Here is a 17,850-nt window from a genome sequence, read left to right as displayed (position 1 = left end):
CAAAACCCACCTCTTCAAAATTGCCTTCCCTAGCTAACCCTTTTCACTGTCTTTTAATGTTCTTTAGCTTTTAGTGTTTTTTTCTTTCCTTTTTTCAATTAAAGTTGTTTTTAATTTGTTGTTACCTCTGTAAAGCCCCCCCCCCCCCCCCCCATGTAAAGCGTCTTTGGGTACTCAGAGAGGTGTGTTTTGGGTGAGCGGTGAGTCTCTTACCACCGCGGCTCAGTGACGTCATGTTGTAGTTTTAGTAAAAAACAGTGTGTTTGTGGTGAGCGGTGAGTCTCTTACCACCGCGGCTCAGTGACGTCATGTTGTAGTTTTAGTAAAAAACAGTGTGTTTGGGTGAGCGGTGAGTCTCTTACCACCGCGGCTCAGTGACGTCATGTTGTAGTTTTAGTAAAAACAGAGAGGTGTGTTTGGGTGAGCGGTGAGTCTCTTACCACTGCGGCTCAGTGACGTCATGTTGTAGTTTTAGTAAAAACAGAGAGGTGTGTTTGGGGTGAGCGGTGAGTCTCTTACCACCGCGGCTCAGTGACGTCATGTTGTAGTTTTAGTAAAAACAGAGAGATGTGTTTGGGGTGAGCGGTGAGTCTCTTACCACCGCGGCTCATTGACGTCATGTTGTAGTTTTAGTAAAAAACAGTGTGTTTGGGTGAGCGGTGAGTCTCTTACCACCGCGGCTCAGTGACGTCATGTTGTAGTTTTAGTAAAAACAGAGAGGTGTGTTTGGGTGAGCGGTGAGTCTCTTACCACTGCGGCTCAGTGACGTCATGTTGTAGTTTTAGTAAAAACAGAGAGGTGTGTTTGGGGTGAGCGGTGAGTCTCTTACCACCGCGGCTCAGTGACGTCATGTTGTAGTTTTAGTAAAAACAGAGAGATGTGTTTGGGGTGAGCGGTGAGTCTCTTACCACCGCGGCTCATTGACGTCATGTTGTAGTTTTAGTAAAAACAGAGATGTGTTTGGGGTGAGCGGTGAGTCTCTTACCACCGCGGCTCAGTGACGTCATGTTGTAGTTTTAGTATGAATAAGGCCTTTACATTCCACTACACTTTTACCTGTTCAACTTGACTGCCATGCGTTTCTCTCCACAGCCCATGAGGTGACGTACCTTCCACCACGAGACAGAGGCATCCGCGTGGAACTGTTCCCAGACTACCGCTCCGTTCCTGAAGCCATCCACCAGATCATGTGGCGGCACGCACCCGGTGCGTCCGCACCCTGGCACGGTATGTGGACTGCTGATGACACCGTATAGAGCAGGGGTCCTCAACTAGAAATGATGAAGGTCCACAAATATGTTTTTGAATAAGACCGAGGTCCGGTCCCATGCGCGGCGTCCATCGGAGAGCGGGGCTCTAGTCTATGCCCGTTTAGTATGGTCAAGCCAAGCTTATACAAATCAGATCCCCTTCCACCCAACCAATAATGGGGTGCAGAGTGCAGGCCCGGAGTGGAACTCCAAATCAGGCCGGGAGTTATACGCCCCGGCAGGCCACACTGTGCGCGTAGCGCGCGCCAGAATTTTGGGGGCCCTTGGGGGACATTTTGGGGGCCTTTGCAGCAATTTCACATGAGAAATGTATACCATCTGATGTTATTTAAATTATTAACTTAAAAAAAAAAAAATGTTTTGGGTGGTCCACAAAGAGGTGGTCCGCGGTCCGGTCGCGGACCACGGTCCGCCAGTTGAGTACCCCTGGTATAGAGTTTCAAACCGAGGCTTTTTAGTTGGTGAAGCAGCGTGAAAACTACAAAATAGCAGATCTACAAGCTCACAACGCGTCGCAGATCGGCTATTTTCAGCGAGTGTATAAAATCAGCCATTACGACGGCATCAAGACACATCTTAGTCGACTAAATCAACTGTATATTTAGTCGACTAAAACTATAGACTTAACACTAAAACATTCCAGGTGACTAAAATGTGACTGAAACTAAATAAACTATTCAAGAGACTATTATGACTAAAACTAAAATCCAGATCTGCTGTCAAAAACAACACTGCTCAGTATCAGTAACCTTCTTCTGGTCAGTGGCAGTGTTTTTTTTGGCAGCAAATGTTGATTTTAGTCTCTTGAATAGTTTTTCATTTAGTTTTAGTCACCTGGAATGTTTTAGTCTTTAGTCTAGTTTTAGTCGACTAAATATCACACGACTTTTGTCGACTAAAAATTACAGTTGATTTAGTCGAACAAAATGTATTTTGTGGGCCTTGATGACAGTTTTTTTCACTTGCTGAAAATAGCTGATCTAGAAGCTCACAACGCTTTTTCAGCATGCAACTAATTGTAAAATGACTTATACTAGATTTATACTGTTTTATGTTAGTCTAGTTTTAGTCGACTAAATGTCATAAGATTTTAGTCGACTAAGTCTACAGGTGATTTAGTCGACTATTTTGGCGGGCCTTGATGCCGTCGTAATGACTGATTTTGCACTTGCTGAAAATAGCTGATCTACAAGCTCACAACGTGAGCTTGCGATCTGCTATTTTCGGCTATTTTCATGCAACCAAGTGTAAAATGACTTATAGTGGATCTCTTGTCCACTAGTCCCTTCCTAACATTTTAGTCTAGTTTTTTATTTGTTGACGGAATTGTCAGTATATTTAGTCTTAGTTTTAGTCGTCATAGCTTAGTTTTCATTTAGTTTTTAATTCCGTTTTCGCCAGGGGAAAAAGGTAGTCGACGGACATTTATTTTTTATCAATGGATGAAAACAACACCTGCTCTGTGGTCTTTTACAGCCGGCAACATGGCAGCAGAATGGTTTGGTAAACAACACTGCTCTGTGGTCTTTACAGCCAACATGGCAGCAGAATGGGATGGTAAACAACACTGCTCTGTGGTCTCTTACAGCCAACATGGCAGCAGAATGGTTTGGTAAACAACACTGCTCTGTGGTCTCTTACAGCCAACATGGCAGCAGAATGGTTTGGTAAACAACACTGCTCTGTGGTCTTTTACAGCCAACATGGCAGCAGAATGGTTTGGTAAACAACACTGCTCTGTGGTCTCTTACAGCCAACATGGCAGCAGAATGGTTTGGTAAACAACACTGCTCTGTGGTCTCTTACAGCCGGCAACATGGCAGCAGAATGGTTTGGTAAACAACACTGCTCTGTGGTCTCTTACAGCCAACATGGCAGCAGAATGGGATGGTAAACAACACTGCTCTGTGGTCTCTTACAGCCAACATGGCAGCAGAATGGTTTGGTAAACAACACTGCTCTGTGGTCTTTTACAGCCAACATGGCAGCAGAATGGTTTGGTAAACAACACTGCTCTGTGGTCTTTACAGCCGGCAACATGGCAGCAGAATGGTTTGGTAAACAACACTGCTCTGTGGTCTTTTACAGCCAACATGGCAGCAGAATGGTTTGGTAAACAACACTGCTCTGTGGTCTTTTACAGCCGGCAACATGGCAGCAGAATGGTTTGGTAAACAACACTGCTCTGTGGTCTCTTACAGCCGGCAACATGGCAGCAGAATGGTTTGGTAAACAACACTGCTCTGTGGTCTCTTACAGCCGGCAACATGGCAGCAGAATGGTTTGGTAAACAACACTGCTCTGTGGTCTCTTACAGCCGGCAACATGGCAGCAGAATGGTTTGTTGTAACCGGAACGGAGGACCTGGAATACTACGGGACGTTCAGAGACCGCACCACACTGGACACACACAGCGGACGGCTGGCCATCGACAACATGACCGTAGAAGACATCGGGCTGTATTCTGTGGAGTTCAACGGCAGACTGCACAACAAGACATACCTGCTTAAAGAGATGAGTGAGTATGACTCACTGCAAGAGTTTCCCCCATTCTGACCTGAGATCAGATTCATACGAGGTTTCCACTATACTGGACACACACTGGTCTGATTGACCCATTCTGACCTGAGATCAGATTCTAAAAAAATGTCACAGTCGTTCTTCGATTTAAAAAAAAATAGCAGACCTACAAGCTCGTAGCGTGCCACTCGGTGGCGCGCTACGAGCTTGTAGATCTGCTATTTTTCAATAGCTAAAGCATAACGTAATGCTAACACCAAAATGGGTTCCCCGACCCAGAATGGGTTAAAGAGATGAGTAAGTCTGACTCCTCATTTATTGGCTGTCCTTTAATGATGTTCTTTTATTTAATATTATCGATACATTTATTTAACCCATTTAGACCTGAGGACGATTCTACAAAATGTCTTCTTAAATCCTGACAGTTTTTGATCTTTTTCAATCTTTTTCAGTTTTAGATTTTTGCTCATATCGCGCCACCGAGTGGCGCGCTACGAGCTTGTAGGTCTGCCATTTTTTGAAAAATCGAAGAACGACTGACATTTTTAGAATCTGATCTCAGGTCAGAATGGGTTCATCAGACCAGTGTGTGTCCAGTGGAAACCTCGTATGAATCTGATCTCAGGTCAGAATGGGTTAAGTGATCACTTAAGTGACCGAAGAAGCCCCGCCCAGTACAGGACACTTTTTACACTTTACATAAACAATGACAATAAACCCACATGACGGTTTGCAAACAATGATCAAGTGAATACCAAACTGACACTCCAGATCAAGGCAGATTACATAATTAAGCAATATAGGGGGCACGGTGGCACAGTTGGTAGTGCTGTCGCCTCACAGCTAGAAGGTCCTGGGTTCGATTCCCGCTCGGGGCGCTGTGGGTGCTGGCGGCGTGTTTCCTCCTCCGCGTCATCAGTGCCCATACCTGAAGGCGGGGTTGGCGAAAGGGCCTTTCTGTGTGGAGTTTGCATGTTCTCCCCGTGTCCCCTAGGGTAGGTACCCTCACAAAAGACATGCAGTAATCCTGGTCACTAAACTGCCTCCCCCTGGCCAGCCGGGGCGCCTGATGGAGGGGAAAGGAACTGGTTGGAATAACGCGTTCCTTCCACGCGCTACGTCCAACCAGGGAAACTCCCCCCTGTCAGGTGTAAAGGAGCAACTTGGACACTCAGGCATGAAGGAAGCATGAGTTCAAGTCCGTTGCTCTCCCCTTGTCCCCCATATATGGGGACTAGGTTGGTCTCCCCTTGTCCCCCATATATGGGGACTAGGTTGGTCTCCCCTTGTCCCCCATATATGGGGACTAGGTTTTCTCCCCTTGTCCCCCATATATGGGGACTAGGTTGGTGGAGGGTGTGTAGAGCTCAGGATCACATTAGATGATTGACACAGGGGTGAAAAATGGGTTACAAAAATCGTGGGATAAAAAATATATATCTAAAAAAAAAGACAAATGAAGCAATATTACACGAGCATCACTGAAGTGGCAATAATCACGTTAAACCACACCCTCTCGTGTAATATTGCAATTATATAACAGTTACCCTTAAAACTAAGAAAATCGCTGAAAGAATATATTTTTTTAATGACAGATGTAGTCACTACGACCACAAATGTCCCAAGAAACTAGCTAGCCTAGCCACCGAGTTTGCTAGCGCTCTGGGAGAACAGAGCAGCTGAATTATTTGTTTTGTTTATGTACACATGACACATACCTACTACGACTTGTGATATAATATATACACCATTAGGCCTGTGACAGGAGACACATGTACCTACTTAGATAGATGGTGTGTGTGTGTGTGTGTGTGTGTGTGTGTGTGTGTGTGTGTGTGTGTGTGTGTGTGTGTGTGTGTGTGTGTGTGTGTGTGTGTGTGTGTGTGTGTGTGTGTGTGTGTGTGTGTGTGTGTGTGTGTGTGTGTGTGTGTGTGTGTGTGGTGCAGTAATTCATTCTGTGTCCTCCACAGAGAAAGTCCCGACGCCAACTCTGGGCGTCAAACCGTGTGACTCCAACTCCAGCCACTGCACGCTGCACTGTCTGACTCACGACGTCACAGACTCGGGTCCGGTCGGCTATCGCTGGAAGTTGGATGCGGGCGAGTGGAGCGGACCCAACTCCTGGGAGACGACCATCTACAACGATGAGAAAGGGCGAAGGGTTAAAACGATATCCTGTCAAATAAAGAACCTGTTCAGTGAGGAGCAGAGTTCTCATCGCAACCCGCTTTACAAAGGTATGCAGTTGTGTGTGTGTGTGTGTGTGTGCGGTTCTGATTTTTGGACTGTAGGAAATACTTGCCATTATTGTAGCGGTTGTTGTAAAGGTATTAACATGGAGTCCGCCAGAAACGAGGAAAACGAAGGTTTAAATTGGTACCCTAGCCCGAGATTCTGGGGTTTGAGGGCTTGTATTCTTTAATCCATGTTTTGATCCGATCCGATCGTATCGGATGCTGATGTTGCAAACCGCATCAACACAGAGTGGGACACTGTGGCCGCGGCCATTTTGAACATGTGCGCGCAGCCGCTTCCAGTCTAAAGCCCACCGTTCACAGCTCTGTCTCAGAAAGGACATTGAGGGGGCCGTTTCTGGTGAATACAAGGGTTTTCAACGGGCTGTAGCCTTAGAGTATATATATTTATAGAGAAGGCACCCAGAGGAAATCTTGAGGCGAAATGGACATAGTGGCCGAATGAAGGTATTGCAGCCTGGCCCCAAACACATGAACGCGCTGTCCGTTGACTATCATTGTGCACGTTCACGACGGACGACGCACGTGCGCGTTCAACGGCAGCGCGTTAATGTGTTTGGGGCCACTCACCATTGCAATCCGTCCCAGAATGCACTCTGTTCCTACCAGGAAGGAGGAGTGAATCCGCCTCATGCGCTTTTGAGCAACTCAATGCAAGTGGATGGGAGGAGAACTACAACTCAATGCAAGTGGATGGGAGGAGAACTACAACTCAATGCAAGTGGATGGGAGGAGAACTCGGGTGTCTTCTCTATAGATATATATATATACTCTATGGCTGTAGCAGGCGGGCTGACACTCGCGGTGGGCTTTTTACGGCCTTTTCCGACACAACAACATCCGAGCGTGACGACACACGCAGCAGTTTGTCACATTGTAACATTCGGTTACGGATATTTGGCTCTTCAAAGTTAACCCATTCTGACCTGAGATCAGATTCATACGAGTTTTCCACTGGACACACACTGGTCTGATTAACCCATTCTGACCTGAGATCAGATTCTAAAAATGTCAGTCGTTCTTCGATTTTTCAAAAAATAGCAGACCTACAAGCTCGTATCGCGCCACTCGATGGCGCGCTATGAGCTTGTAGATCTGCTATTTTTCAATAGCTAAAGCATAACATGATGCCAACACCAAAATGGGTGCCCGGTCAGAATGGGTTAAGTGTTGCGCGCGATAAAACCTTATGCAAAACGCTATCGAGGGATTCATTAATGCTGGCACTGGGGGCCACTCATTAAAAATAAATTAATCCACAATACTAGCGTCATTTGTATTGTCGACCTATTTCTATATCATATAGTGCAACTTTCATTATACAACAGGTCGTTTCGAGGAAGCAATTTGATTGGTTGAAACATCCTTCTATAGCCGTGGTTCAAACAAGCACCGCTCCACACCTCATCAAAACTAATAATTCATCTGCTCTGTTCTCCCAGAGCGCAGCAAACTCGGTGGCTTTAGGCTAGCTATAGTTTCTTAGGACATTTGTGGTCGTAGTGACTACATCTGTCATTAAAAAAATATGTTTTTTCAGCGATTGTCTTAGTTTTAAGGGTAACTAACTGTTGTATAATTGCAATATTACACTTGAGGGTGTGGTTTAACGTGATTATTGCCACTTCAGTGATGCTTGCGGAACTCGACTCCGTCTCGTTCCTGACCGCATCACTGTCGTGACAATAATCACGTTAAACCACACCCTCTCGTGTAATATTGCTTAATTCAACTTCGACCCCTCTGTCACATAATAATAATAATAATAATAAAACTTTATTTGTATAGCACCTTTCATGACATGAAATGCAGCTCAAAGTGCTTTACAGAACAATGGAGAATAAAAGAAAAGCAAGGCAACGACATTAAAAAAACAAGCAGTAATGCAATACAGTGAGGTCATGAATAACAAAAAAAATAAAAGATCAATTAAAAGCAATGTTGTAGAAGTGGGTCTTGAGCTGAGCTTTAAAAATGTCTACAGAGGCTGCCTGACGAAGGTACAGTGGGAGCTTGTTCCATGCCGACGGCCCGTAGAAGCAAAAAGCTGCTTCCCCGTATTTTTTAGTTGCCATTTTTTTAGGCAAAGCGAGCAGGCCAGCAGTGGAACACCTTAGGGCAGGGTTCCCCAATTAATTTTCCTCAAGGGCCATATTTTGACTAGCGTACCAGGCTGGGGGCCGAGTCTGCACGCGCGAGGTCGAGGTCTTGCCCTGAAAATTCATTTTCAGGGCAAGACCCCATTTGAAAAGGATGCCCAGTTTGACATGCATAGGCTACTGACCCCCATTCAATGCCATTTATATCTGGGACCCTTAAAAAAAAAAACTTTTTTTTGGAAATTCTTTCATGGGCCACAAGGGGGCGCTCTGTGGGCCGCAAATGGCCCGCGGGCCGCCTATTGGGGTACCCTGCCTTAGGGGGCGGTTTGGGACATATTTAGGCAGGCAGTCATGTAGGTAGGAAGGTGCGAGACCATTGAGAGCTTTATAGATAAGTAAAATAATTTTAAAATCAATCCTAAAAACAACCGGAAGCCAGTGCAGTGATACATGGAACATAGTGAATACTGAACAGTGATACAGGACACAAAAATAGCATTACTCTGGCATAGAGCACCGAAGTCCTGACGTCACTTTCAGTAGAGGGGGTCAGTCCCCAGGTTCATGTATTTTTTTTAGTTGCATTGAAATCGCCATTGAGGCGATTTTAGATCGCTTCATATAAGAACTGTGTTTGAAAAATAAACCGACCACCCCGGCCTTTCTGTCGGGGGTGGCTGTGTGTCGTTAATGATGTTCATTAATATTTGAAAATCTGGAGAAAATGGAATTAATGTGGCCGCAAAAGCCTTGAATATATACCCGGAAATGTAGTCTCTGGGTTATTTGACTCGTTTCTTACGCTTATTTTGTTACTCTTTGGGTATATTTGTGTACATTTCCACCTTCAGTCGATGCTTCATATCCATATGAGTGAAAAGGCCGGGGTGATCGGTTTATTTTTCAAACGCAGTTCTTACATGAAGAGATCTAAAATCCCCCCCTATGGGGATTATAATGCAAATAAAAAATAAAAATGAACCTGGGGACTGACGCCCTCTACCGACAGTGACGTCAGGACTTCTGTGCTCTCTAACTGGCATACTGTTACATAGAAACACGATTTATTCAGACCAGTGTGTGTCCAGTGGAAACCTCGTATGAAATCTGATCTCAGGTCAGAATGGGTGTGAAAAGTGAACGGAGCCTTTCTAATGGTTCAAACGGTATTTGAATTCGTCACACTGTAATCACCGTTAAAATTGGGATGTTTTAAGCCAACGCTCAAACATGCGCGCACGCACGAACAATGCCGATCTACAAGCTCACAACGCATGACGAAGAGCTGTTCCTTCATTTCTGTCCCATAGCCTGGATGTGTATGTAATCCCATTGCCCAGAGGTTCCGTCCATGTCTCCTCTCATTTGCCAGCCATGCCAGTGGTTATCAAAGTGCGGTCCGGGGGCCCCCAGGGGTCCTTGAGGGGTTGCTATAGGGGACTAGGATTATTGAATCCTATTGGCTGGGCTTTAAACAGCCATAACTCCAGTTTGCAGCATGCTTAAAGGTCCCAAACCTCATGGGTGGTCCAAACCTCATGGGTGGTCTTACAGCATGCTAACGGTCCCAAACCTCATGGGTGGTCCAAACCTCATGGGTGGTCTTACAGCATGCTAAAGGTCCCAAACCTCATGGGTGATCCAAACCTCATGGGTGGTCTTACAGCATGCTAACTGTCCCAAACCTCATGGGTGGTCCAAGCCTCATGGGTGGTCTTACAGCATGCTAAAGGTCCCAAACCTCATGGGTGGTCCAAACCTCATGGGTGGTCTTACAGCATGCTAAAGGTCCCAAACCTCATGGGTGGTCTAACAGCATGTTTAAAGGTCCCAAACCTCATGGGTGGTCTAACAGCATGCTAAAGGTCCCAAACCTCATGGGTGGTCTAACAGCATGCTAAAGGTCCCAAACCTCATGGGTGGTCTCACAGCATGCTTAAAGGTCCCAAACCTCATGGGTGGTCTAACAGCATGCTAAAGGTCCCAAACCTCATGGGTGGTCCTACAGCATGCTAAAGGTCCCAAACCTCATGGGTGGTCCTACAACATGCTAAAGGTCCCAAACAAACCTCATGGGTGGCTACAGTAGAAGTGGTCACAATTGAAAAGGTAAAGCCATTTTCTTTTCTAGTTCTGTTTATATTATATTTCTGTCTTTCAGCTACTAAAGAACCACCAGGCAGAGGATTGAGACGTGGGAGTGTTGTTACCGTCGTCATGATGGTGATAGTAGCAATAGTAGCTGTTTTACTCAGGAAGAGGAAACCTTGTAAGTATTTATAATGGAACAAGACACTATAGTATGGCCCAGGCCGTAGCGTAACGGTCTGGGCACCGGACTGGTAATCCAGTCGCAGTGTGCCGCGGGTTCGACTCCCGGACCCGACACGGCCTTTACTGCATGTCATCCCCCATCTCTCTCCCGTTTCCTGTCAGCCTACTGTCTGTCCCTTCAAAAATCAATAAAAGGCGTAAGCCGCAAAAAAATATCTTAAAAAAAAAAAAAAGACACTATAGTATTTGAGTGATTTATAATGGAACAATATTTTGCGTGTCTTAAATACCAGGTCTTATTACTTAACTTAAGACCTGGAGGCGTGGTCAATGCTCTTTGGCCACTCAGAATAGCCAAATGGCATTGATCACGCCTCCAGGTCTTAGGTTAAGTAATAAGACCTGGCAAAATACAGCCCCTAGTATTTAAGTCATTTATAATGGAACACCTAGGGGGGTTCTATAGGGGGCTGCCATACTGTGTATAGGGGGGTTATATAGGGGGCTGTCATACTGTGTAGGGGGGGGTCCTATGGGGGGCTGCCATACTGTGTAGGGGGGTTATATAGGGGGCTGTCATACTGTGTAGGGGGGTTCTATGGGGGGCTGCCATACTGTGTAGGGGGGGTTCTATAGGGGGCTGCCATACTGTGTAGGGGGGGTTCTATAGGGGGCTGCCATACTGTGTAGGGGGGGTTCTATAGGGAGCTGCCATACTGTGGGTCTAGTAGGACTATAGTAAATAATAATAAAAAAAAAATCACCATAACATCTTGTAAAAGAAAATACATATTTAGCCCCATGTTCAAATGCCCCCCCCCCCCCCCCCCTGTCAAAAACAGCTAAAATAGCTAATAGCTCATTCTAATAACAACCTAAAACATGAACCTTGGTTGGAAAAAAAACTAAAGTTGTCCCATTTTGGGCGGGAACCCTTTTTGGTGTTTTAAGCATTACGTTATATGCTTTAGCTATTGAAAAATAGCAGATCTACAAGTTCATAGCGCGGCACCGAGTGGCGCGCTATGAACTTGTAGGTCTGCTATTTTTGGAAAAATCTTGAAAATGTGCCTCAAATCTTCCCTGGAACAACATATTTTCAGATGGGGGTCGTTGGCCAATTACATATAATTTTTGTGGTCCTTGACATGAAATATTGTGAACCACTGATATAGAAAGTTTTTCAGAAAAAAATTAAGAAAATTAAGACATTTTTTTTATTTCGACGTCAGGCCTAAATGGGTTAAATGATTTGTTAAGTGATGTATTTGTAATAGTTTATAATGAGATGAATCAATTAATTTATGTAACTATAATTAATTAATTAATAATCTATATCTATACAAATCATACATTTATGTATCTGTGTTAACCATGGTGGGGAAAATAAAATCTAAAATCTCACTGACCAATCACTGTCTCACATCTCACTGACCAATCACTGTCTCACATCCCACTGACCAATCACTGTCTCACATCTCACTGACCAATCACTGTCTCACATCTCACTGACCAATCACTGTCTCACATCTCACTGACCAATCACTGTCTCACATCCCACTGACCAATCACTGTCTCACATCTCACTGACCAATCACTGTCTCTCCTCTCAGCTTTGACAGGAGAAGAGAAGGAAAGACTAGACAGAGCTGCCAAACTGAGAGGTAAGGGTGTGTGTGTGTGTGTGTGTGTGTGTGTGTGTGTGTGTGTGTGTGCGTGTGTGTGCACTAGGGCATTCTCAAAAAAATCGATTTATCTATTTCATTAACACAAGTCGATTCAGATTAGATAAGTCGAAAGTAAAAAGAAAAATCATATTTCATATTTATCATATTTTTTGCTCTAGCCTATGTGTGCGTGTGTACATAATTCAAACTGTAGCATTGATTATTGTCACGGACAGAAGTCATTCTTTCCCTTTGCATATGCACCGGAGTGCACTCGCCTATTAGTTTGCATTGCATTCAGAACGCGCCCTTAATTAAAAACCAAATGCAGCTGTGTGTATGTGGCTCTCAGCGTGCGGTGTCCCACTATTGACTGGCTGAAGTCTGTTTGAACTGCAGCGCTGTGTCAGAGAAGTAACAGATAGAAGCGCGCAAACGTTACCCCCAAACGTTACCCCCAAACGATACCCCCAAACGTTACCCCCAAACGTTACCCCCAAACGTTACCCCCAAACGATATCCCCCAAAGGTTACCCCCAAAGGTTACCCCCAAAGGTTACCCCCAAACGTTACCCCCAAACGTTACCCCCAAACGATACCCCCAAACGTTACCCCCAAACGTTACCCCCAAACGTTACCCCCAAACGTTACCCCCAAACGTTACCCCCAAACGATATCCCCCTCACCTCCGTGCTGGAAATATAACGTCTGGGTTTCCGAGGCTACATCCGTGCTGACGCAATGACTGTCCTGTTTTCCGGCTAAGCTTTACGCACATGAACCTCTCCGTCTCCGCTCAGTGACTGTCCTGTCTCTGCTTAAGCTTTACGCACATGAACCTCTCCGTCTCCGGTCAGTGCTGGTTGTTGTTTATTTGCATGGCTCAGAAAATGAGTAACAAACTAACATGAGAACGTTATCGAGTTGTTGTTGTTGTTGGAGGAGGAGGATAATAATAATGTTATATCTCTTATTGTGTTCTCGGGCCGCTGTGCTGCGCTGCTGCTGCGCTGTGTGCCAATACCACTACTTTACCTGGATGACATCATCTTTACATTTTGACATGAAATAATAATCCTGTACCGGCACCGCGTGTATAGCGTTTGGTTTCATTAACGCGATCATGACAAAATAAAATAGCCTACAGCTGCTGCTGCCAAAGATACCAAAGATTGGACAGTGCTACGCAACATGGAAGTAACACTGACTCCAAGCCGTTTATAAATCAGTCAGTGAACGGACGAGTCAACTTTTCACCGCCGCTTGGTCCCCCCCCCCCCCCCACAATCACAATCAGAAGCGTTTTCAAAGAGACGAGTAGGATATAAAGGCAGCCTGAAAGGCAAGCATTTGCATTCCAACGGGTGATTGAGCGTCGCGCTATAGGCGCAACGGCCATCAGGTCTGGTGTTTGTCCTCTTTTCTCAGTGTTTTCAAATGGATTTTTAAACGACGCAAAACTTGGAATTCCCCTCTCGCGTACCAGTGGCACTTGTCTCGCGGACCGGCACCGGTGTTTGGGAACCTCTGATATAGATGATACATGCACTGTGTCATATTGAACCTCTGATACAGATGATACATGCACTATGTCATATTGAACCTCTGATATAGATGATACATGCACTGTGTCATATTGGAGAGGCCACTGACTGAATGCGCAGTGCTTTGTTTGACATGCTCCGTATCTGAGCGCGCGGCACCTCCACCCGCCCCTGTTAAGTCCCCCCCCCCCCCCAGGGCAAGACCCCATTTGAAAAGGATGCCCAGTTTGACATGCATAGGCTACTGACCCCCATTTAATGGCATTTATATCTGGGACCCTTACAAAAAAGATATGGCCCTCGGGCCGCCTATTGGGGAACCCTGCCCTAGTGGAACACCGCGCGTGTGTGTGTGTGTGTGTGTGTGCGTGCGTGCGTGTGTGTGTGTACACGTGTGTGTGCGCATGCTTGCGAGCGACATATGACAAAGTGGAAATACTTTGTTCGCTACAGGTCTGTTGGAGAGAACACCAGGATATCGTCACATCACTGACTATGAAGAGCAGCTTCAACGCAACATGAACAGCACATATCTTAGTGTAGATTTGGGCACACAGTCTGAGGTCGTGTTTGAAAACGTCTTTGCTCCGCTCTACAATGTAGACATCCAAAGAACAGACATCCACAGCCATCATGAGGTCAGACAGATGGAGATGAAGAAGGCAGGAGAGGGAACAGAAATCCAACTGGGTCAGATGTTCAAAGACCTTTCTGGACGAATCATGAGAACAGTGCTGACCGTTGGCTGTGCAGGAATTGGAAAAACGTTCCTCGTACACAAATTTGTGTCTGACTGGGCCAAGAGATGTTTCCACCAAAACCCACACCTCGTGTTCCCGCTCAAGTTCCGCCAGTTAAATCTGCTCAAGGGACAGAAGTTTACTTTGGCACAGCTAATTCACTGCTGCATCGTGGAAACCAGATGTATTGAGGAAGACGTTCTTAATCTTATCTTCACTGAATTGCAGAAGTCAGGAAACTGCAACGACATCCCCTTCAAAGTCATGTTTGTTCTGGATGGTTATGATGAAAATAATTTCCAGTTTGATTTCAGCACAGAAATTGGCCTCATGAATGTCAACGACTCTTACCCACTGGAAGATCTCCTTGTAAACCTCATCAAGGGGAAGCTCCTCCCCTCTGCTCGCATCTGGATAACCTCGCGACCTGTAGCAGCCAATCAGATCCCTAAGAAATTTGTAAACAGGATGACAGAAGTACGAGGGTTCATCAGAGATGACCAGAAGAAGGATTTCTTCCAGAAGACGTTCAGTGATGAGAACCAGGCCAGCTCAATCTTCTCACAAATCAAAGAATCAAAGATCCTCCTCACCATGTGTGAAATCCCAGTCTTCTGTTGGATCCTTGCTACCGTTGTGAAGAACATGGTGAAGAACATGGGGACGACAGTCAGGCTGCCCAAAACCCTGGTTGAGCTGTTCTGCCACTTCCTGATGGGTGAGATACAGCGGGAGAATCCTGAACAAGGCGAGGCAGACAGAGGGAAGCTCATAAAGTATGCAAGAGAAGTTCTTCTGAAGCTGGGCAAGCTGGCGTTTCACCAACTGGTCAAAGGCAACATCATTTTCTATGAGGAGGACCTGAAGGCGTGTGGTCTTGATGTGAACAAGGACTTGAAGAACTTGGGCTTTTGCACAACCTTCTTCAAAGAAGACGGTTTGTTCTTCCACAAAACGGTCTACTGCTTCGTTCATCTGAGCATCCAGGAGTTTCTGGCTGCAGTCTACCTGTCCCACTGTTTCACACAGAAGAACACGGAGGTCCTGAAGACATTCCTGAAAGATGATGGTGACAACAGTGACATTTCCCTGTCTGACTTCCTGAAGGCTGCTATGAAGAAATCCCTGAATAGTGTGAGTGGTCACCTGGACCTCTTTGTCCGTTTCCTTCATGGTCTCTCACTGCAGTCCAACCAGAGTCTGTTAGGAGGCCTGCTGGGTCAGACAGAGAACCATCCAGAGGAGATCCAGAGAGCCATCGACAACCTGAAGAAGATGGATGATGATCCCTGTCCTGACAGATGTATCAACATCTTCCACTGTCTGATGGAGATGAATGACCCGTCAGTCAGTCGGGGGATCCAGCAGTACCTGGAGTCAGAGAACAGCTCAGGGAAGAAATTCACTGTGCCTCAGTGTTCAGCTCTGGCCTCAATGCTGCTAATGTCAGAGGAGCTTCTGGAAGTGTTGGACCTGGACAAATACAACACATACAACAATGGGCGACAGAGACTGGTCCCAGCTGTGAGGAACTGCAAAACGGCCAGGTTAGTAGTCATAAGAAATAAGAATATAATCATGTTAGAGCAGCTTTCATTCATTCATCCATCCATTCATTCATTCATTCATTCATTCATTCATTCATTCAAAATAAACACATGTACACGTTGTCATTGTGACAAATGAGAACATTATTTCAGTCCAGTGAGACTCACTTCATATTTATGAATGAATGGTTCAAACTGTGTGTGTGTGTGTGTGTGTGTGTGTGTGTGTGTGTGTCTGTGTCTGTGTCTGTGTCTTTGTCTGTGTCTGTGTCTGTGTCTGTGTCTGTGTCTGTGTCTGTGTCTGTGTCTGTGTCTGTGTCTGTGTCTGTGTCTGTGTCTGTGTCTGTGTCTGTGTCTGTGTCTGTGTGTGTGTGTGTGTGTGTGTGTGCACTATTTACCAGTGTCCTCATTAGTTATTCTACAATGAAAACAGACTATACCAAATGAGAAATGGACCGTACCATTAGTGAAGGGGTGTACAGAGGATGGTCTTTTAAACAATGAGCTTGGTCATTACATTCACACGTTACTTAATACATTTAAATGTAAGTTCCATGCTTTCCATCTATCTTCCACTTTCTCTGTTCTCTGTACTGACATCCTGCTAATGTCTGAAGAACTAGATTGAAGATCTTTTAGGTGCCTTTCACACCTAACGTTTGCTTACAAGCTCTGGATCAAGGACCAAATGTTTGCATTTTGCATTAGGTCTGCTTAGCGTTCACAGAGGACTTTGTTAAGCAAACCAAAATATTTAACAAATGTCATGCGGTCGTACAGGCTGTTCATCTGTTGACAGAACATTTCTTCACTTCACTGTCAGAGTGGAGCAACAGCAGCGAGTTGTGATTTTCATTATTTAATGTTTGTATTCCAATCAAATGAAAACAGTTTAAAGTTATGAGAACATTTAAATTAAATGCCTTATTTTCTTAGCCAGAAAGGTATCCAAACACACACATTTCAGACAGCTCCACAGGGAACCTCTTTGACAGTGAACGTGGTCTGTTCTGTTTTGATCATCTCTGATTTTACATTTAATCTGTAATTACAGACTTGCTGGCTGTGCCCTCGAGGAGGAACACATTGAAGTTGTGGCTTCAGCTCTCAGCTCCAATCCGTCCCATTTGAGAGAACTGGACTTGAGTGGAAACGTCTTGAAGGATTCCGGAGTGGATCTCATTTGTGCTGCACTGAAGAGCCCAAACTGTTGTCTGGAGATTCTCAGGTCAGATTAATTTGCCATTTTTATTTGGTTACGTTCTGTTATAGTAAGTGATTATAATGCAGTTATTATGGAGGTGGTACTTTATTTGAAGTGTGGATAAGGTTTGATATCATGGTAACTCACACTGACCTTAATATTGATAAGATACAGTGACTAATGTATGTAGTCTTTATGCTGAGATACTACATTTAAAACACACCTCTGATGACACTATGAGTGGTTGAATGTGTCATCCCCTAGTTTTGAATGATATTTATATTAATGTAAATTATTAATTGGTATCAGGGGCGTAACTAGATGTAATCAAAATGCACAAAACGTTCTAAACATGAACTTTGGATCAATATCTAAAAACCCAGTGGGAGAGAAGGTTTTATGTGGAAAACTTATGCTGCATGAGCCAACGGAAATTGTATGGCAGGAATATGTATTTTATTCGTCTTAAAATCTCTCTCTCTCACTCCCCCTCCTCATCTGGTTGTATTCTTCATTTAGTCTGAAGAACTGCTGGTTGTCGGAGAGAAGCTGTGAACTTCTGGCCTCGGCTCTCGCCTCCAATCCTTCCCATTTGAGAGAATTAGACCTGACTTTGAACAACCTGCAGGACTCTGGAATTGAGCTTCTATGTGCCGGAGTGAAGAGTCCACATTGTCACCTGCAGACTCTGAGGTAAATAGAGTTTTATTCTGTGTGGATCTGTAC

The 17,850-nt window shown here is 45.0% G+C and overlaps 1 protein-coding gene across 1 annotated transcript in view; it reads left to right on the top strand.

The window, feature by feature from the left end:
* The window catches only part of LOC310870686 (uncharacterized protein), a gene marked incomplete at both ends in the record, with an annotated part of 33,804 nt that overhangs the window by 13,473 nt on the left and 2,481 nt on the right, over positions 1 to 17,850 (top strand). Inside the window, 7 exons of the mRNA XM_083781955.1 lie at positions 1,093 to 1,227; positions 3,589 to 3,789; positions 5,762 to 6,028; positions 12,036 to 12,086; positions 14,087 to 15,920; positions 16,975 to 17,148; positions 17,644 to 17,817. Of these exons, the coding sequence (XP_083638081.1) occupies positions 1,093 to 1,227; positions 3,589 to 3,789; positions 5,762 to 6,028; positions 12,036 to 12,086; positions 14,087 to 15,920; positions 16,975 to 17,148; positions 17,644 to 17,817 (2,836 nt within the window). The remainder of the gene's footprint in view (positions 1 to 1,092; positions 1,228 to 3,588; positions 3,790 to 5,761; positions 6,029 to 12,035; positions 12,087 to 14,086; positions 15,921 to 16,974; positions 17,149 to 17,643; positions 17,818 to 17,850) is intronic.

The sequence above is a fragment of the Protomyctophum parallelum genome (assembly GCF_964188405.1).
Source record: "Protomyctophum parallelum genome assembly, chromosome: 14".
Classification (NCBI taxonomy): domain Eukaryota; kingdom Metazoa; phylum Chordata; class Actinopteri; order Myctophiformes; family Myctophidae; genus Protomyctophum; species Protomyctophum parallelum.
The sequence above is the reverse complement of the archived record's forward strand: the minus strand, read 5'-3'. Positions and strand labels throughout refer to the sequence as shown.